At 54.6% G+C, this 20760-nt stretch overlaps 1 protein-coding gene and 1 long non-coding RNA gene across 6 annotated transcripts in view; one reads left to right on the top strand and one right to left on the bottom strand.

The window, feature by feature from the left end:
- The window catches only part of IP6K3 (inositol hexakisphosphate kinase 3), a 25305-nt gene extending 7359 nt beyond the window's left edge, over window positions 1-17946 (bottom strand). Inside the window, exons 1-2 of one of the 5 annotated variants that reach the window (XM_036887072.2) lie at window positions 17784-17946; window positions 4980-5348 (exon numbers count right to left, since the gene is read on the bottom strand). In XM_036887072.2, the coding sequence (XP_036742967.1) occupies window positions 4980-5178 (199 nt within the window). In that variant the 5' untranslated portion in view covers window positions 5179-5348; window positions 17784-17946. Of the gene's footprint in view, window positions 1-4979; window positions 5349-6018; window positions 6206-11678; window positions 11805-14756; window positions 14892-17459; window positions 17618-17783 lie in introns of those variants that run through there. The other 4 variants (XM_036887073.2, XM_036887071.2, XM_057494180.1 and 1 more) reach the window with 4 other exon arrangements.
- On the top strand, window positions 14975-20760 carry LOC130681343 (uncharacterized). The gene is made up of 2 exons (XR_008994431.1): window positions 14975-15100; window positions 20438-20760. It is a non-coding gene; the product is annotated as an uncharacterized LOC130681343 (long non-coding RNA).

Below are 20760 nucleotides of genomic sequence, written 5' to 3'. Positions count from 1 at the left end.
TTATCCCATGGGCTGTCTCCCTGCTGCAGCATGGCTGTGTTCTGGCTGACCTCTGCCCCGGCTCCCCCACACCATTCCCTTCCTTTGGCCCTTCAGGCCTGGGGTAGTTACAGCTTTCTGAGGATGCTCGTTCCTGTGTACCTCACCATCCCCATTTGTCCTTAATCCCAGTGCACTTCTGCAAATAGTCCCTTTAAAAATTCTCTTCGTTTAAACACCTTTGCACATACCACTCATTTTCTGCTGGGACACTTACTGAGAGAGAGGGTGGCTTACAGGTGATCATGTCCTCCCAGGTATTGATTTCCTCCCATGGCCGCTTGGTCACCTGCTCAGCATACGTGGTGATTTCTGCTGAGCCAGCAGTCAAGGCCTCCCTCTGATTTCCCCACTTGTGTCCCTACCCGGCCGGTCAGAGCAGAAGCTTATTTACAGGGCTGTCCTAAAATTCAGCAAGTTGCTCTTCAGGGCTGTCTGTGTCTAGCTTGGCGGTCTCTCTGGGCCAGTCCTGTCTTCTCTGATTTTCAGTGCCCTAATTTTGCTGCCTGAGAGTGACATTCAGGTCTCTCCAATTCCTTAAAAAACTCTTGCTTTTCTTCACTTTATCCAAGGCCCCTGTGTCCTCTGGAGTAATAATGATGCTGACAATAACACACTATTGGAGTCTGGCATCTGGTAGTTTACCTGAACACCAGCAGGCATCCCTGGACAGAGCCCCCCAGGCTCATGAGCTATGAGAACAAGGGGCTGACGGCAGGTCAAGGAAAGAGCTACCATAGTAATGGTCACTGCCATGTCTTTTAATGTCTGCCACGCCTCAGCATCATGTGCTTTGCGTGCCATCCCTGAGTCACAGCAAGCCTGTAAGGCACTGACTATGGTCAGAGAGGTTGAATCACTTGCCCAAGGTTTCACAGTTGGCGAAGGGTGGAGCTCTGAGAAGGCCACACCAGACGTGGATGTAGAAGAAGGAGCAAGCTGTCATGTGGAGCCATGGGCTTTATCAGGAGGCTCAGGTGTCATCATGCTGTGTTTACCCATGTGTGGATAAGGAACACTCCTGCTGTGTCCCATCACATTTGTTTTGGGCATTCTGTTCCATGGGAGTGAACAGAGAAGCCATGATCCCACCACCTCGTGAGAGGGTCATCAGGGCAGAAGGCTGGGAGCACCAAGAAGCCTGAGGACTTGGTGTTTACATTTCTAGCACTGTGTCTGCTTGTTCCAGGGAGGAGGACTGTCCTGGAAACCAGCAGTAGGCCCCAGAGCCCACCCCTCCACAGGTGAGAAGGGGGAAGGCTTGCTGGTGTCCGTGCTTGTCCTTGGGGAGCCTGGGAAGGTGTGCCAGCCAAGGGCAAGGCCTGTTCAGATCTTACAAAGTGCAAGTTAACCACCTGGTGGCCCCTGGCCTTTCCCACTTAAAAGGCTATGATGACAGGCCTACTAGAAACCAGGAGGTTTTGGGGAGTCCTGGGCCCAGGAGGTCTCCCTGGAGGGACAAGAAATGTGACCTTCACCCACTTCTCCAGTCTCCAGATCTTCAGTCTGAACTCATCAATTCTGAGTGTGTAAATAAATGGAGGTGAGCAGAAGTGCAAATAACCCAAAACCAATAAAATCCAAAAGTCATTTCTATTTCTCATATTATCAGAGCTACACAGCCGGACTCCATGTCCCTGCCTCCTGGCTCTGTCGTCCTGCACGCCTCCGACTGGCTCTGTGTCTCTGCCTCTCAGCCTTCCCCCTCTCTCATACCCCTCTGTGGCTCAGCTCAAACTTGCCTCTGAAGCCTGAGACCCTTAGCAGATAGCTGCCTTGCAAACAGTCTCCAGCTGCCTGCCAGGAGAAGTATGTCAATGGAATCCAGACTCCTTGGCACTTGGATTATTCTCTTAGTTAAAAGCCATGTTGGCCCCAGCCTAGCCTCCATCTTGCCATGGGGACCAGGCCTTGGAGGGCCATGGGCTCCCAATACTCTGCTGCCCCTGGCCTTGAGAGCAGGGGGCCCAGCCAGAGCCCCTGTCTGCTCACCAGCCTTCCCCAGTACCTCCACCTGCGACCATGCCAGCTGGCCAGAAAGGAGTGCTCAGTGCCACAGTTGACATGCCCAGAGCGTCTCAGCAATTTCAGTTTGGCTTGGCCTCTTCCTGGCCTCTGAATATTCTGTTATGTGTTTATTTTTAAGCTCATGAGAGCACTTATGCACTGCTGTCTGTAATATGAATCTGGCTCATGTGCTGACCAGCTGGACCTGGGAGTATATCCTTGCTCCCCCAAGCTGACAGGCAGACTGGGAGGCAGAGGGACACAGCACCAAGATGCTGTCATGCCTGAGGAGCCCAGCAAAAGGTCCAGGGTGAGCTCCTGGCTGGGGGACGCTGCTCTGGGGAGCGCCGTCCCAGCCCAGCACTCCCTGATGCCACCCTAGTGCAGGCAGTGAGAAGGGAGAGGGAGCGCTCCATGGCAGGCCATGGCAGCTTCAGAAACAGCCTGTCTCTCGGGGGCTATTCCCACTGGGGAGAGAAAGGAAGACCCCTATGGTGGTATTGTGCACAGGAATCCCCCTGACCTGAAGTCACTAGCTAAGTGACCCTGGGCAAGTTACGTCCCCTTCTTTGTTGGACTAGATGACCACTGAGCACTGGCATTTGAGTCCATCTCTTCAGTAACACTAGCTGGTGGAGCAGGCCTGGGTGCTGAGGAGTCCACACTCAGGAGCCAGACCTCAGAGCTTCAAATCTTGTCTCTGCTCCTCACTGTCTGTGTGGCCTGAGGCAAGTCTCTGTGCCCCTCTGTGCTTTAGTCTCCTTACCTGTGAAATGGGGCTATAAGAAGAGTACCTACCTCAGAGGGTTGTTGTGAGGACTGAGTTAGTGCATGGCAACTCCTTAGAGGCGTGTTTGGCACTGAGCGAACACTGAGGGCCTGCTGGTTCACATGACTGACTGAAATGAGGAGCTCGCACAGCCTGGGGGCCCTGTGAAGTTTTCAGTCGCCCTTTCCTGTCTAAAGCTGGACCTGAGCTCCCTGTGCCAGATGTACTAGTGTGAGGACCCCAGTTCTGGGCCCTTGGCCAGGGTCCTTAGATGGGCAGTGTCTGGCTGGTGGCACCACAAGGATGTTCTGGCTCATGCGTGAAGCAGCGTCTGTGTCATTGGAACCGTGTGTTTGGGTGTCACCCCAGCCTGGGGGCTCTGCCTCACCCGGACTCTCAGCAGGACTGTGTGGGCTCACCTGAGGGGTGTCGTGTGATTCCCTCCGACTTGTTTGGAAACACCATCTCCTGAGTGAAGCCCCCAGTGGCCGCTGATGCACGGAGCTATTATGCCTTGGCTCAAATTAATCTATCAAGTCGGCAGAGCCCACAGGCGGGTGGTACGGGGATGGGTCCAACCAGAAGGGAGAAGTGGGGCAGTGTAGGGGTATGGACAGTAGACCAGTGCCCAGGGGTGCCTGAGAGTGCCCCTGCTCCCCCCGCCCTCCAAGGAATGGGCCTGTGCAGACAGGGCACAGGGGGGCATCAGGATGTCCTGGAGACCAGCCAGCCTCTTGGACTTTCCTGCTGTGTCGTGGCTGCCCTGGCAGCCTGACAGCTCCAGAGCTGTGTCGAATAGGCATGAAAAGCTGAGGGCAGAAGGCTAGATCCTGCTGCCCCTTTGCTGGGTTGAGTTCAGTTGTGTAAAGACAGATATTAATTCCAGTGGGTGCTCTGACAAGATGGGCAGTGACCCACAGCCAATGGGCGACACCAGCCTGCAGCACCAGGAGGCCCAGGGGAGGCATGCACAGGCTGCACACCAGCCGTCTGGCCCTGTCTCTCAGCGCCTGATGCTCATGGGGCTTGTCTCAGACTCTCAGGAGGTCCTAGCCGGCTTAGCAATGCCTGGGGGACTTGGTGATTGGCCCCTGTCAGTGGGTCTCAGTCTGGAGTATGTTGAATACAGGTTCCTGGGTCCTGACCCCAAGGATTCTGATTCACAGGTCTGGCCTGGGGCCTGGGAACCTACATTTTAACACACATGTACTATGCTCCCCGCCACCAACAAAGATTCTGGTAGAGTTGATTGATCCTGGATCACACTTTGAGAAATACTAATGTGGGTAGATAGTCCCCATCCTTCCCAGTTAACTGGATCATTGAAATGCAAGTGAATTTTTCACTGAGTTATTTGGATGTTACCACTTTCACTACAAATACTTGGACAATGAGGGCATGATGTCTAAAATCCTTTAAAGGAGATCTTTTCTCTGAGTACACAGCTCTTTGAGGGGCTGGGGGCTGGCAGTCATGCCCTGCGCCCTGTGGACGGTGTTTAGCTGAGGCTGGGTGTGAGTGAAACAGCCGACCCTGTGGGTGCTCCTGTCTGAAGGTCTGTAAATGGCAGCCCTGCCCACGAGCCTTCTCTCCCGAGAACCCATCTGTGCACAGATGCAGAACGCGCACCCTCTGTGCCCAGTGTCCTCAGCTATACCTGGAAGGCAGCCCATGCCCCTGGCTTTGCTCCTGGCTGAGGGCAGCAATTCTGGTTGCTTAAACACTCCATATCCCAGCTCCTCCAGGCCCTGTCCCAGGTTCGAGTCTCTTGCCACCCACCTGGATCTCCAGAGAGAGGTGAGGAGGCCTCAACCTGTCCTGTTTGTTTACCAGCCACAGTCACAGGACCCAGCCATGGCATTCCCAAAGCCCAGACCCGAATGCCTTGTCTGGGTGGGTGGGGCTGGGGTATCATTTTAGTCCATTGTCAATTGCTCCAAGCCTGGTGGTTTGACCTAATCTGTAGGGATTGTCATTATACTCAAGACCTGGAGGCTTGAAAAGTTCATAGAAACTAGGAAAGCAAAGGTCAGCGGGCTGTGGGAGAAGGACATGTCTCCATGGCAACCCTTCCACAACCACAATTCTTGGGGAAGTGCTGGGTGCGTGCAGAGGAGCCCTGGTGTGGCAGGCTCTGGGCCGCATCTGCTGCCTGGACGCTTACCTTTGTACTGAGGAGTGAATCGCTTCAAGGCCAGCGGCAGGGCTTCGTAGAATCTCTGCTCCTGGGAGATGAGGGGTTTACACACCGTGTGCTCATCATACTTCATTACGCTCAGGTGCCCCCCGACCTGGTGCAGGAAGGGCTCCAGCTGGACACCAAGCCTGGCTTCCCCAGTGTCCGTGTTGTCCTGTGCGACCATGCTGTGCACGGGGAGTGGGGCACCTGGCAAACCCACGAGTGGGAGGCTGAGCTAGAAGTCCAGCTTCTGGAAGGAGGCAGGGCTGTCAGCGGTGCTCACCTTTCTCCTCGTCGGCCTTTATTGCACTCACAGCACAGTGGTCTTACCGTCTGCGGGCTCTTGGTGGGCCCCTGGAAAGCACAGGAGGAAGGTGGAAATGGTGTGAAGGAGATGGTATGCTACTGTAAACAGGCATTGATTGCTTCTCGAATAATCTGTTACAAGAAATTGATAATGGTGATTGCCTCGGGGAGCAGGGCTGAGAGAGAGACTTTTCTCTAGATACTGTTCTGTACCTTTTGGATTTCAGTATTAAAACATAAAAAAAATCAAACTAGGCTTCCAGAGTGCAGAGACAGTGCCTTGACTTCTCATGTCATGTTGCCTGCCCTCCTTTGGGATCACTGAACCCAGGCACAAGAAGAGAGCAGAGGCCCTGCTGGGGGTGCTCCACGTCTTGCCCGGGCTCAGGGCTAGAGGAATGCTTTGTTTTCACGTTGCTTGGCTGTACACCATCTATTTAAATCATGGCTCCGTGTTACAATTGCTGTGTGACCTTGGGAAATTACTAAACCTTTCTGGGGCCCAGTTTCCCTATCTATAGAATGAATGATAATGATACCTACTTCAAGGAGTTAGGGACAGAATTGAGATAAGGTCCATGCAAAGGTGAGCCAAGCACAAGGGCCCAGACCTAAGTGCTTATTAAATGGGGTTCATCATCATTATCTCTAGTATTATTGCCATGTTGGTCATGTTTTCCTAACAGCTCTAGGTTGTAGGGAAGGCAGGTTTTCTCACCGCCACTTTGCAATTGAAGAAAACCAGGCCAGAAATGCCTTGCCTGGGGTCTGGTGCAGGAGCAGAAGCAGAAGGAAAGTGAGGGCTTCTTATCTTTGGACCTGGTCCTCTGCCACCTGCTGCTCCCTTTTCTCCCTAGGACAGGCTTGCTGGACCTCTGGCAAATGCTGGAACTCTAGGTTGGAAACAAAGATGTCCTGACTTTGTCTCGGGAGAGTGCCAAGGAGACGCTATGAGAGGAGGCTCTGCTGGGCGCATTCATCCTGTCCAAGAGGACATTCCCACAGCGGTGCCCGTCACCATTAAGTTATTAATACTCTCTCCTCTGCTGGACTCCCAGCCAAGGTTGCCACCATGCTAGGCAGCGCTGGGCATGATTAACTCTCAAAATGACCTTCTGTCCAGACTGTGGGCTTGGCCAGCTGGTTGCATGCACAGAGTGCCTACCAAGTTGTTCAGGCCCCTAGCTCAGAGAGGCCCCCACCACTCACCTGGACCCCCCAGCACCAGGTAGCATTGAAAGCCTCAGCGGAGCCCATTCATTCCCTCCACAGGACATCTCCCTCATTGGCTACTGTCCTGCAGGCCACAGAGTGCCTCTTTGGGGCAAGGGCATGTTCTGCCTGGTATGTGCATTTGCTTTGCTGGAGAGCTGCCTGCATGGCTGGGGCATGATCATGGAGGTTAGACTGCTGGACAAGGGGTTGGGGTGGGGGGCCCGAGGCCTGACAGCAAGGGGACTGTGCCTGAGAATAGCCTTGACCTTACCCCAGCTCTGCCCTCAGACTGCACAGCGGTGAGCTCTGCTTGGGAGCCTGTTCTAGGAGCTGGGAAAAGAAGTCAGTGGGCAGCATCTAAACACAGGAAAATCAGAGACTAGCCCAGAGATGCACTGATGTCTCTGGTCATCAGACAAGACAGCATGGTTGCTTGGCAAACCCAGTCCTACTTGCAGACTTGGCGAATGGAAGAGGGAAGAAAGAAGAGAGACCAAGGCAGCCCAACACCTCTCCTCTCACTGGGCTGACCTGTCCCTGGCAGGAGGGAGGCATGGTGCTTCTGGCAGCCAGAGGGACAGCCGGGTTCTAAGATTCCTTTACAGCCACTCCTTGGGGAAGCCTAGCTTTGTCTCCCTCAGGCCCAGCCTAGCACCAACCAGGCCTGGCCCTGCCAAGCAAGCCCACTCTGCATCTCGGCGGGGTCCCAGGCAAGCCCTCGTGCTGCTGTGCGGGGCCATCCACAACCCTCCTTTCCCCACACCCCGCTCTCCCTGGGGAGCTCTAAGGACCTGGATGTCACTTCACAGTGGTGGCATAGGGAGGAAGTAATAACAGTAAGTGGTAACAAACAGTGCTTGCCATGTGCCAGGCAGTGTTCCAGGTACTTTATACAGATGAGCCCATTTAAGCCTCACAAAGCCTATGAGGTAGTGTTATCTGCCCATTTTACAGATGAGGAAAGTGTGGCATGGAGTGTGTAAGTAACTAGCACCCAGCTAGTGTGGGGAGAGCAGGGATATGAACCCAGAGCACACTTACCCACCATGCTGTGGGGAGGCTGAGGGCTGCTGTTGGTCTGCTTTGAAAGTCAGCAAGTTGAGCCCAGGGAGGCTGGAACTTGGCTAAAGCTGCCTGCAGGCCACTGGCTGTGCTGGGACAGGACCTGGGTTTTCCTGTTCCCTAGGCCTGGTCTCTCCTACCCTTACTATCCTCTGGCCTGCCCTCCCACAACCCCATGACAGTAAGTGCATCTCCAATTGCCGGGTGGGCTCCGCACTGTGCAGAAACCATCGTGAGGGACCTGGGGGTGCTGCCTAGAGCTGAGACTTGGGATCAACTTTCTCGGGGCTTCCTGGCTTGGGGATGTCAGCCAGACCTGAGAGTGCTGTCATACCCAGATGTTCTCAGGAGCCTGGCTGAACTTTCTCAGGTGGCACAGAGCGAGCCTGGAAGACTCTGGGCCTCCAAGACAGCCCCCGGCACGGCAACGCAAACTCTCCTGCCTGGGACTTAGGGTGGGCTGGTAGCAATGGGGTTTCTGCTGGGTAGTCAGCCTGCACTTTTCAGAAAGCTGGGCTTGACAGCTAGGGACACTGAGGCCTTCCTTGGAAAGGTCATCTTAGTGATGACTGAGGGTCCTACCGGTCCTGAGCTGTGTGGTCTGTTGTTCTGACACAGGTTGTTCGGAAGGGCTGAAGGGAGGACAGTGGGAGGTTGCATCAGCACCCAGAGCACCTGCCTGAGCTGGGTAGGTGGGCTCTGCTGCTGCTAAGGGAGGTACTTTGTGGCTTCTCCTTGGCACAGTGCTGACCTTAGATTCCAAGGAAGCTTGAGGTTTTCTGCCTGTTGCTGTCTTTCTTTGCAGCCTCCTGTTCTGTGGGACAGAACTTTCTCAGCCCAGACCTTCCTCTTGTCACATTCAGGCACCTCTGTCATTGGCATGGGCCTTTACCTTTGATCAGGGCGCTGTGCTGTTTGCTAAGAGCACTAGGCACGGAGTCAGGAGCCTGTGTCTGTTCCATGCATTCCCTCCAGCTTGCGAAGGCCCCTGGGACAAACTCGGTAATGGTTCTGAGCCTTGATTTCCTGCCCACTGCCACAGCCTTGTCAGGCTATCTTGTCATGTGACAAAATGCACAGCACTCCTTTGTGGAGACCTCGTCCCAAGCATCCCTGCCGCTGGAGGTTTGTCACTGCGTGGGTTACTCTCAGGCCTGACTCAGCTTGGGTGCCAGGAAGGCAGGTAGGCGCTTGCCTGAGCCAGGCCCTCACGCCCCCACTGACACCTTGCTGAGTACCCTGGGCTTCCTTCAGTGCTTAGTGCTTCAAAGGGAGACAAATGTCCCTCTCTCCAGTCCACGCCTCCTCCCACACAGCGCCACAACCTGGACCCATCACCTTGTATCCTGCCTCATGTTCCTTGGGAAGGAAGAAGAGGGAGTTAGGATGAGGGAGGGAGGGAAGAGGGGGAGGCCTCTGACCAGAAGGGCTCAGCTAAAAGTCTCCTCCCCCAGGAATGGCAGAAAACAGTCCTAGGTCCCTGTGTCCTCCTGCCCCGACACTGGGTTTCATCCTGAATGAAACTCTGGACTCCCTCCGGGAGACTCAAGGGCTAAATTCTCTGATGGGGCCTGGCCATTGAGCTGGTTGTTAAGTGAGGCCCTGGGCCGTGGGCACCAGCACAGTCCTGCGGGCCTGAGTGACAGCCAGCCTGCTGCTGGGTCGCAAGACACTCGCTGGTCTGAAAGGAGGGTCACAGACTGCAGGCCTGCGTTGTGTTTGGCTTCCAGAGTGGAGACAGATGACAGTCCCAGGGACACCCCTGAGAGGCCACTCATCAAGCTGAGGTGGGTGAGTGCATCGTGGCTCCTCAGTACCAGGAGGCCCGTTTTATTTCCTGCAAGTCTATGTGCAACCTCTATCCTCATGCTAAACCTGAGCCCATTGAAAATTATAGAGGATATGCCTCTTTTCAAACTCACATAGTACTGGAAGTCCTAGCCACAGCAATCAGACAAGCAAAATAAATAAAAGGCATCCAAACTGGTAAAGAAATATGGGATTCCTTTCTGGCCCATTTTAGGGAAGATGGCAGGCGAAACCACAAATCACATTTTGTAAGGATTCAAACTTGGATGAAGTTAGCCATGGACTACATCTTAGCACAGCCTGTCAGCTCCTTATATCTGGAAACAGGTTGGCTTGTTGGGGCTGTTCGCAAAAACCTTGGCTTTCCCTGTGGGACATGGTATGGTTGCACTTCCCTTGCCCTTTCAAGTTAAGTGTGGCCACATGCTTTGCTTTGACTGGCATGAGGTGCTTGGGAGTGACACATGTCCTGTCTGGGTGGGAGCTGTAAGAACAAACAGTTGCCCACATTCTCTTTGGCCCTGGTGATCTTGGAAGACCCGTCTGTCCCTGACTACATGTAGGATGTGTAACATGACAGGGAAATAAATCTCTTCTGTATTAGGCCACTGGGGTTTGGGGGTGGTTTGTTGTGCAGCACAGCCTAGTACATCCTGACTAATTCATCAGCTCACAGCTGAATACCTGGCATGGAGCTATTTAAGTTGAAAGTGGCCTCACTTGAGTCAGGTACTCAAGTATTGTACTGCGCAAATATATCCTATATAGCAGTAGCCACTCCTATTAAGCATCTACTGTGGAACTGACTTTATAATCACCATCTCTGTTTCTCAAGAGAATAATTTTCAGATGGAGAAACCTGAGGGTCAGAAAAAATGAAGGGCTTGCCTACCATCCATAGCTAGTGGGCTCTAGGGTGGGGTTCAGCCGCAGCGAGTCTGTTCTGAAGGTGATGCACATCCCGCGCCTTGGTGTAGCCTCCCTCTCAGAGTCCTGAATTAGGCTTGGGGCTAGGGGCCTGCCTGAGGCTCTCTGCGTGCTGTGTGCCTCAACAGCCTACATCAGAAACGGGAGCCTTCCAGGAGCTTGCACCCATGCCCAGGCCGCCTGCTGCCGGCAGACCTTTCACCGAGGTGATTGGCAGTGTGGATTTGCATTGAGACTTTACCAAAGCCACACCAGCACAAGCATTATCTAGAAAATAGATAATACAGAGCATGATAATTTCTCAAATGTATGTAAATGCTGTGGTGATTACCAGAATACAAATTCATTTAAAGGCATTATTGAGTTCCTAGTAGTTTTCAATCATCATCTATTTTCTCAATCAACAGATATTAAAAGTATAATGAGTATCACAGGGGGAGTCATAGGAAACAAATCATGTTGAAAAATGAGTCCTGGTAGAAAAGGTTAGGAGGGATAGGGCTGTTGGCTGAGATGTGGTGTGGGGCATCCAGGAGGGGTCTGGGGTGAGGAGGGAGGGGGCCTGAGGGAGGAGAGATGGAAGGAGGGGGAGCTTGAGGAGGGCCTGGTCGGGGTGTGTGTGTGCAGGGAGTGCTGAGGAAGTGCCCAGCCAGGCCAGGGGACAGGGACTAGCGGAAGGCTGTGAGCTGCAGTGGGCCTGGCCCAGGTTCAGCCCTCCGCTCAGCTGTGGGCGTTGGCTTGGGGACAGGGGGTGGAGATGGGGCTCAGCCACAGAAGGTACCTGTCTGGCCCTGCTCAGTCTAGGGGGTGAGGGTTGCCTGAGACTGCCAAGCTGTGGAAATCTTCAGGACCACATACCAGTAAATCTGAGGGGGCTGTTCTGGGGAGGAGGCAATTAAGAAACAGCTCGTAGCCAAAGAAGACTGCCTTATAAAATGTGCCAGGCTTCACATTGAAAAGCAGCATGGTTTATGGCCTGCCCTCTCACCTCTGAAGCTCTAACGTACATTTTGCAGGCCTCTTGGAGCCAAAGGTTTGGTACAAGTACCATTCAATGTCTTTGCAATGCCCAAGGGAGCATTTTTTAATCTATTAGAGATGAGGCGACCCGAAAACCATTTAAAACCGCTTAGGTCGTAATGGGCAGGAGAATTTTGGAGTTTCTTATGTGACAGAGGGTTGTGTATCATCTGGGGCCATCCAGGCTGGGAAGGCACAAGATTATTTTCTGGGATAAAAAAATCGCGTTTTAAAATCTATTATAAAAATGACTCAAGGGCCGTAGCACTGTGTGCCCCCTGGCTGCATGGTCTCCGGCCCCGTGGGGTTGATACCAAATGCTGGGGGATTTCTCTCATCACCCACCTGGTCATGTCCATTCCCCAGGGGAGGCTTGATTTCCAGAATCACGGAGCAATACTTCACATTCTTCAGTTGCAGCAACTTATTTCGGGACTGATTTTATCCTTTGAGAGATTTTTTTCCCTCTCCTTTCCTCTTAACATTTAAAGTCTCCAATGTTCCTCCAGCTTGAGGACCAAATGTGATTTTAATACAGTGATTATTAGTTAGAAGCCCTTCAGCCACTGACAAATGTCCTCAGCAGAACCAGCAGTGTTCTGAGCTTGCCATCAGGGTGGGAGGCGCATGGGACAAAGATGGCTCAGGAAGCCGAGTGCCAGCAGAAGGTCTGCTCTCAGGAAGGCGGAGGCAGGAGGGCTTCTCCTCTGCCCCGACTGCTAATGTACCCTGATTTCATGACAGCCCCGGGTCCTTGGGCACCTTGGACATGGCTTCTAACTGCTCCAACACCTGCCCCCGACCTTGACCCTCGAAGCTGCTCCTGGGATCTTGGATACTGCTAAACAGCGAGACCAGCACATTTCCTGACCTCTGACACCCTTCTTCATACCTTCCCACCTTTCTCTAATATGATCCACCACCTGCCTTATGTAGGGCCAGAGATAGAAGCCAGAAATGGAAGGTTTGGCTGATGGTTAGAATGGCGACTTTAGGCTACAAGAAAAAACAGCTTTTTAAGTTCAAAACACATAATGGGTGGAGCACACTTGTGTCTGTGTGAGTGTGTGTGTGTGTGGACGTGTGGTGGTGGTTCTAAAGAACGCAGAGCTGAATGGGGCAACTCTGAAGAGCCAGCCTGTTCAGGGATAGCGTGAGCAAGCCTTTCCCCAGCAGAGGGCGCCAGCAGACACGCCAGAACCGCCCGGAGAGGGAGGCACTGGCCAGAATCACAGCCAGCAACGCCTCAGTCGCATGGCCAGGGGACACAGCCCAAACTGCCCTGGCTTTGCCACGCCTGTCCTCAGGGAGCCTGGGACAGAACGGCAGCTGAAGTGCCCCTGTCTGTCTTTCCCAGGAGGCTGTTTTAAAGAGCTCAGAAGTTACCAAGGTTGATGTCCCCCCATGTCCCTTCTCTTGCCCCCTTCCTGCTTTCTCTAAAGATTGTCTGGCTGGGGGAATTTCCCGCCTTGAATGAGGCACATTCTGAGGAGTGGGTGCCTGGCTTAATTCACAGGTGATGGACCGCAAAACCAGGGACAGGGCTTACCGAGGGGAGGTAGCAGGGTGGAGGCACTGGATGGCACATCCGAGCAGAGCAGAGCGTGGTCTTCATCACCTACACTCATCAGCCCCTCCCTGGGGCTGGCAGACCCCACGCCCTCCTCAGCTGCCTGCAGCTTCCCGAGTGACCAGCCTGGGGGGGTAGGTGGCTGCCCATGCAGCCGGAGCTCTGCTCGCTGGAGCTCACTTCCCTCAACAACCCAATGCTGGTAAAGTTGATTGCTGTTTCCTGCAGCTGCTGGTGAGCAAGATAGCAGCCATATGGAATGGCTTTATTCAGGTGCCCTTCTCAGAGCAGGAGAAAGCGTGGGGGGTGGGGGAGGAGCGGCTGCTGCTATTCACAGGGTGGGCTCAGCCTGGCCAGCCACCCCCAGGATGCCTTAGGACAGAGCATGGGGAGGGTCCCAGGGACCACAGGCCCTTTCAGGGGAGGAGTTTCTCAGGTCCCTGATAAGGAGCTGGCTCTGGGCGAGTAGGAACAGGAGGGGACCAGGAGAGGAGATCTGGCTCTGCGTCAGACTCCCTGTGCCTTCCTCTCTGGGCCTCCCCTCCCCTCCTGGTACCGAGAGGTGTCTGACCCAGCCATGTTCCTACCCTCCTAGGGGACAATTGGCCCTTTAATTCAGCAAGTCATTGTGGTGAAGGGGGAGGGTATTGGGGGGCAAGGGGCTGTGGCACTTCCAGATGGAAAGAGACTTAAAAGACATACTGACTTGGTGCACCATGATTGGTTCCTGATCTAAACAGTCTTCAAAACATTTAGGGGGCAATAGGGGGAATGTGACTGTGGATGAGATGTGAATGCTCTCAGGGAGTTGTTAGTGGGATAGTGGCACTGGAGTTACAGAAGGTCTACAGAGGTACTTGGGGAGAATGCTATGATGTCCACAGACCCCTTCAGAACACTGTAGGCTTAGAGTAGTTGATGAAACAAATACAGCAAAAAACAACCGTAAATCGGATGGAGGATATGCAAGAATTCATTGTATCACTTCCTCTATTCTTTCCTGTAGGCTTAAAAGTTTTTCATATTAAAGGGTTAAAAAATAAACTGGGAACTTTAAAAAACTATAGGATCTTGGGGTCCTGCCCTGTGGGATCTGAATTTCTGGGGAGGGGGCCTGGCATGGATGGATTCAGGGTCTCTGGAGACCCCGAGGACCACAGCAGGCTTGGGGTCAGGTCTCAGGTCCACTGGCAGGCCCCAAAGACTCTGCTGCTGCCCAGGGAAGGTGGGGCCCTGGCGGCCCACCACCATCCACTCCATGGGAGCACCCCACACCCAGGCCTTGGGCTGCTGTCCACAGCGCTGATGTCATCCCAGTCCTGTGGCCCCACTGGCGGGAGGGTGGGGCTGCTGGGACAGGACATGCTGTTCCTGGGGCCCAGAGGCTACTGCCTACTCCTGGGACAGACGTCTCTGCTAAGGGTTAACCAGCAGGAAGTCTTGACTCCAAGCCCTGTATCTGCCCCACACCTTCCTCTGCAATCCCTGCTCACTCCAGCCCTCCCTGCCTTCATGTGGAAGCAAAGTTAGAGGCCCCAGCACACCCTAGGAAGGGGAGAGCTGGCATTACTCTAGGGGAGGGGGAGAGACATGGGAGAGGAGCAAAAGATAGCTTTTCTGTATTGCTGAACTGTCCCCGTAGCCCCCTAAACACAGGCAGACACACATGCACACACACACACAGACAGACTGGCCCCTCCACAGGGTGGATCCCTAGTCAGGGGGTCCTGGATGGAGATGACCCCTGCCCCCCATGGTGTGAACAGGCCCTGTGGCCATGAGACCCTCTCCCCACTCATTCAAGGCACCATCAAGGCCCTCCTGCCCATCCTACCCCCCAAGGCAGCACTCACCTCTTTCCTGTGCCCACTGGCGCAGGCAGTCCCAGTGTGGAGCACTCACTGCCCACTACAGCACTGGGGGAGAGGCCTGCCCAGACTCAGGTCTGCCCAGAAGGTCTGGGCAGGAGGTCACCTGACCCTCAGGAGGGGCTGGCAGGTCCAGCTGTCAGCTAGTGTTTGGCTGCTCTGCGCAAGGCCAGAGGGCCTCAGAGGAGGGAGCGTGAAGAGGAGGAAGACGAGGAGTGGTCTGAAAGTGGGGAGAGTTCTGCCAAGCTGCCTGGATGGATGTCAGGCCCTGTGTGCCCAGAGCCAGTTGCCCAAGGCCCCTGGTTATTTTTTGACTCCTTGAGCCCTGGGTAAGTCTAGGTTGGGGGTTGTACTCCCATCCCCTGCCCCATTCCCCACAACCTCACTGCCAGTTTGCCTGCAGTTGGCAGCTGTGGCTGCCAAAGAGAAGGAAAGTCATGTAACCATTCAGTCCATCAACAGTCAACCAGCTTGAAGACAGTCAAGTATTTTTTGGCCCCACTCAGCTAGGCCAGCCTAGGAACCTGCCGACCAGTGGCTATTGTCAGGGGATTACAGTGGGGTTCAGAGAGTCAAAGGGCAATCCCAGTTTTTGGTGGGAGAAAAACATGGGGCTTAGGGAGACCCTTCACCCAGCCTGGAGAGAGCAGGGAAGGCATCCTGAAAGAAGTAACCAACTGAGACCTAAAGGAGAAAGAGGATCATCCAGGTTGGGGGTGGGGGAGGGTGTGAGAAGAGTGCTTTAGCTAAGGGAAGAACATGTGCAAAGGCCCAGAGGCAGCAGTCAGGGAGGCGGAGGCACTCTGGAACAGGCAGGGAGTGAGGAGCGGCAATGGAGGAGGCTGGGGGTAGGGGAGGCAGGCCTCATAAGGCTCTGTCAGCTTCTTGGGAGAACTAAAGGGCTTTATGCCAGGAAGCACCGGCTTAGGTTTGCAGTTAGAGCGCTCACTCTACTTTGAGGAGAGCAGACTGGGAAGGAGTGGACCAAAGGCAGCAGGCAGGTTATGAGGCAGCCAGGAGCTGTCCTCCAGGTGAGTCCGGCCTGGTGGGGGAGAGGGGCAGCGGCTCGAAGGGAGTGGTTAAGTTCTGAGAGGCTGAGGAGGCAGACCTGTTGCTGCAACACCAAGCCGTAGTGGTTTTCCACTTCCCCTGGAGAACGCATTTGTACAAATAACCTCTCCTCCTGTACTGCTCACCCACAGAGCAGATGCACCCCAGGTTTTGCAGAAGTGAAATGGGAGAGAATGTAGGCCTCCTGGCACTCGTCCCAGAGGTCCCCTCAGTCCACTCAGTGCACTCTGCACCTCGCATAGCATGAGCTGCTCAACAGATGAGTTTGCAGCAAAGAGCAAGGTGTTGTGGGAAAGTCAGGGCCAGTTTGGGGTCGTCCTCTGCCAACCCAGCTGCCATTCCTGTGGCCCACCTCCTTTCTTGTCCCAACTCTGAGTCCTCCCCACACCCAGCTATGTAGGCATGACAGGGATTCTGGGGTACCCTGATGCCTGGTTTAAAGTGGGGTGAGGATCCCATACATGCTCCCTGACCTTGTTCCCCAGCTCAAGGCAGTGGATCACATTTCACCAGGGAAGGCAGATGGTCCAGCTGCCCTGTGAGTCTCCTGCATGCTCAGTCCCTCACACTGCCCAGATATGTGCTGGGCTCCAGTTACCTGGCCCTGGAAAAGAGGGTATGACCTCCTTTGCCCCCAGCCCTCCCTCATATCCCATTTCCCACTTGTCTGGACTCAAATCCCCATTCTGGGAACCCAGAAACCACCACAGGGCCCAGTCGGGAAGCCCTTAGGGACAGAGGAGGAAGGGATCTGAGTGACTGTGCCTGGCTGAACCCAGGGTTCAGGAGGGTCAAGCCCCCATTACGGTCCTTGGTTTTTGGTTTTGTTTTGTTGTTGTAAAGAGCAAGGTTCCATATGAATTCTTATTCATCTATTTCTTTAACAACATTTTTGAGCCCCTAATATGAGATCTAAGACACAGCTTAGTAAACAGACACACAGGGATGCACCACGGAGCCTGTAGTCTGGTGCTTTCTGTTATGCAATCAAACAGGCCACTTTATTTCTGTTTCCTGACTGTGGCCAAGTTCTTTCCATGGTCATTTTCCCAAAGCTCTGCTTACCTGCAAGATGCCTGCTGCTAAGCCTCTTTCTACAGCCATGTCTGCCCCAGGACAACTCCCCGGCCACCCTCTGGGCCTGGCCTCTGTCTCCCCTCCAAGAAATCAGCCCTAAATGAGTGTGGCTTTTCTGTGGACACTGCATTCCAGGCCAGCACTCAGATGCCACCATTTGGAGGCAGAAAATACCTGGGGCTCATAAGCACACACCAACTATTTGGGGGCCACCTTGGTGGCTCAAGGCAAGGACGTGGGTAGTCCCTCCCAGCCACTCCCCCTTTGCCTCTCCCACCTCAGCCTCCACTGACCTCTTAGGACCTCCCCTTTCATTGCTGCCTTTCCTGGCAGTTCATGCCCCACCACGTCCTGTGGATTTCACCTCCCAGACTAGGTGCCTTTACTCCATTCACAGCCACCCCCCTGGCCCACCACCCTGCCATCCGCACCAATGACTTCAGGAACCCCTCATGGTGTCTCCTCCTCCTCACACCCCTGCTTCCACCATCCATTCTCCCCAGAGTGACGTTTTGAAACAATTTGGGTCATTTCACTTACCTGCTTAATACTCTTCAATGGCTCCCTGTCCTTAGAATAAAGTCCAAAGCCCTCCTCAGGGCCCAGCCCCTGCCCCGCTCCCCAGCCCCATCTCACAGGTGCCCCCTTGCCTTCTGAGCTCCAGCCACACTGTGTGAGAGGCCTTGGCATACACTGTCCCTTCCGCCTGGGATGCCCTTCCCTCACCTCTCTGCCTGGCTGACCCCTCTTCAGCCTTCAGATGCCGGCTCGAGTGTCACCTCCTCCACCTGACCTCTCTGACGCGGACTGGCACCCGGGACCTGTCTTTAGAAGCACCTCTCTCAGACATAGTTGCACTCTTACCGTGTGTGGTCATTGCTCCCTGCATGTTCCCTTCCTTGAGGACAATGACTTAGACCATTTTGCTCCACAGTGTGTCCTCTGCAGCACAGCTCTAGCTTCCCAGTACATTTGGTGAGTGAACAAACAAATGCTGAGTGACTGAATGCGTGAACTCATCATGGGTCTCTGGCTTCCCCTCCTAGCCTCCTCATGTTCTGGTTTTCATAAGTGGGGGTGTGTGTGGAGTCATGAGCCACCACAGCTGGTATCTGGGGATTTCCTTTCCTCCTCCTGGCCACAGGCATGGAGGCCTCTGCCTGCTTGCCATCACCCTGTGACATCCTTCCCACCGTGCCCCCATAACCCAGTTTTCCCGCTCTAGAGATGACAGCCCTTTGTGTTCCAGGACATGTCATCACCCCTTCCCAGGGCGTAAACATCGCAGCTGCTGTGGGTGCCGCTGACCTGCCCAGGTTCCAGCAAAGCCCCTCCTTGCCGCACTGTGCCTCCTCTGCAGTCCGCCCGCATGGCGCACTGCCCTTCCTTCCTGCTCCTCTTCCCATCCCCCTGGCTGTGCAGTGGCCTCCAAGACAAGCATACATTCTGCCTGCTCTGCCTCCCCCAGGTGCAAGGAGCCCGACTTCAGGGCCCCGCTGCAAGGCTGAGAGAGGGGCAGTGCCCTCAGGTGGTGACTCCCTCCACACCCTGTCTTCCTCCTTTGCCTGCCTGTGGTTATTTCCTGGGCTGTCTTGGCTTTTTCTGTCTCTGGTTTTTCTTTTTCTTCTCACATTCTCTTGTCACCTTTTCTGTTTCTGCTGATACTTTTTGTTCTCATTCTGCTGTGTTCAGGCCATGTGTGAATGGCGCGTGCACATGAGTGCGGTGCGTGTGGCTGTAGGTGTGCGTGGGGTGCTGGTGTGTGAGTGCCTCGGTTAGCCGAGCATGTTGGGCTGAACAGGTATGGGAGTGGGTGCTCTGGGAAGGGTAGGGGTGTGGGGTTCTGCCCAGAGACTTGGACACTGAGGGACCTCATACAGGCCCTGGGTGCCCAAAGGGATTCCCAGAGCAAGGGCGCAGTGATGGAGCCTCTAGGCTGCTCCTGTGGTTGACACGTTTATCTCACTCACCTGCCTCCCTGTTTCTCCTTGAGTTGTCCAGGGCCTCCCTGGATGGTGTTGCCCTGGGCCCTCTGGGGGTTGGCTACCTCCTCCATCAGCTGCCACCTGCTTCAATAGAAAGCCTGAAATGGAGCATGCAACGAGAGAGGTCACTGTTCAGCCTTTCACAGTCAGAGGAGGGCTCAAGGCTGGGCCACTAGTGGTTTCCCGGGTCTGCATCATGCCAGCCTGCCCTGGCCCCCACCCCCTGGGCCCACTGGGGACTTCTAGCCTGGGTGTTGGGATCCCATCCAGGGCTCTGCACCAGAGCCTGCCTGGGCTCATATTGGGTTCCCACATGGTTGATGAACTAAGACCCTGAGGGATGAGGGGCCCCAGGCCGTAGCAGCCACTCCCCACTTCTTGGCCTCCATCAACCCCAGCAAATCCCAGAATCTGAGGAGACTGTTCACATTGGGGGCAGGTGTTAAGCCTTCTGAGTCAGATGGGCTCCTTTGACTGGGAAACTGCAGGGATGTCATCAACCAGTCCCGGGAGCAATGTCAGGAGCACTTGACATGCTGGCCAGGTGCCGGGGGTGCAGAGAGCACTGGCTCAGGGCAGGGGAGGCACCGCAGGGGCCACTACAGCCACCCACGTGGCTGTCATCCAGCAGGGGCGGGAGCATTGGAGCATTTGGTGAGCCCTGCTCCTCCCATGCACTCACTACCTTGTTTGACCCTCACAACAGCCTTGTGAGGGCGGAGCCATTATCACCCTCATTTTACAGTTGAGAAATGAGGCCCGAGGACTCATGTCTCACAATTGGAAAGTAGCAGAGCTGAGATTGAAACCTCAACCACTGTCTTACTCCCCAGGCAGCCCCACACAGTCATGCACTGAGGCCAGACTTGTCCCCACACCAAGGGGGGAGACACAGGGTTACCCCTTGGCTTCCTCAGCCAAGCCGAGGGGCCAGGTGTGGGTGGGGGAGGCCGCGGGAGAAGATGTTGGCTGATCCTGCACATGGACACAGGTGGGCACTTGGTCAGGGGCTGGTTCTCCCAGCAACGCTGGGTTACTAGCCGTGTCTCCCAGCTCACATCTGGCGGAGGCTCAGAGAGGATGCCTTCCCAGAGCAACTTTCTGGAGGGCAGATTCTTGTAGATTGCTAATCTGTGAAAGTCAGGTGTGCAGTACTTCGTGGGATCCCAGTTACATGCTGTAAGTGTTGCAGCACGGGTCTCCTTGGCCCCTGAAGCAGTCTGCGTGGTGGCCGACATCAAGGGCCATCAGAGGAGGCATGCCGCCCACGAATTCCCAAAGAATGTTGCCACTATTTCTAGGATTGAGGGGTGCCCTCAAGACAACAGGCCACCACCTGCCTTCTAGGCATGAAAGGAGGGGCTGGCCCCAGAACATCTCCTCAGGGGATGAACCCCATTCCTGCCTTTAGTTTACAGAGCTTCGTTGGTTCTGCTGGCCAAAGCAGGGCTTTACAGAAAGAGAGGAAATCACAAAGCATCAGAGCTGGAGGGTCCCTCGGATGCCACCTGTCACACTCCTTTCATTTCATAGGAGAGCAGACACAGAGCGGCTGCAGAGAGAAGACAGGACCGTCCCTGCGGCAGTGGAAGAGCCAGACTTGAACCCCAGTCCCACGCCTACTGGGTCTTTCTGCTGCATGGGAGGGAGGGCTGGCGAAGAGCTGGACTGTGGATGTGGACACACCTGGGGTTGAGTCCCAGCCCTGCTGTTTCCAGATGATGGAACCTTAGATGGGCATCTTAACCTCACTGAGCCTCAGTTTCCTCATCTGTAAAGCAGGGATAATTTTCTTAGGGTTATTGTGACAATTCAATGACATAACAGAAGTAAAATACATTGAGGACAGTGTCTGA

The sequence above is a fragment of the Manis pentadactyla genome, chromosome 16 (genome assembly GCF_030020395.1).
Source record: "Manis pentadactyla isolate mManPen7 chromosome 16, mManPen7.hap1, whole genome shotgun sequence".
Taxonomy (NCBI): Eukaryota; Metazoa; Chordata; class Mammalia; order Pholidota; family Manidae; genus Manis; species Manis pentadactyla.
Note: the sequence above shows the minus strand (reverse complement) of the source record. Positions and strands in the feature narration are given on the sequence as shown.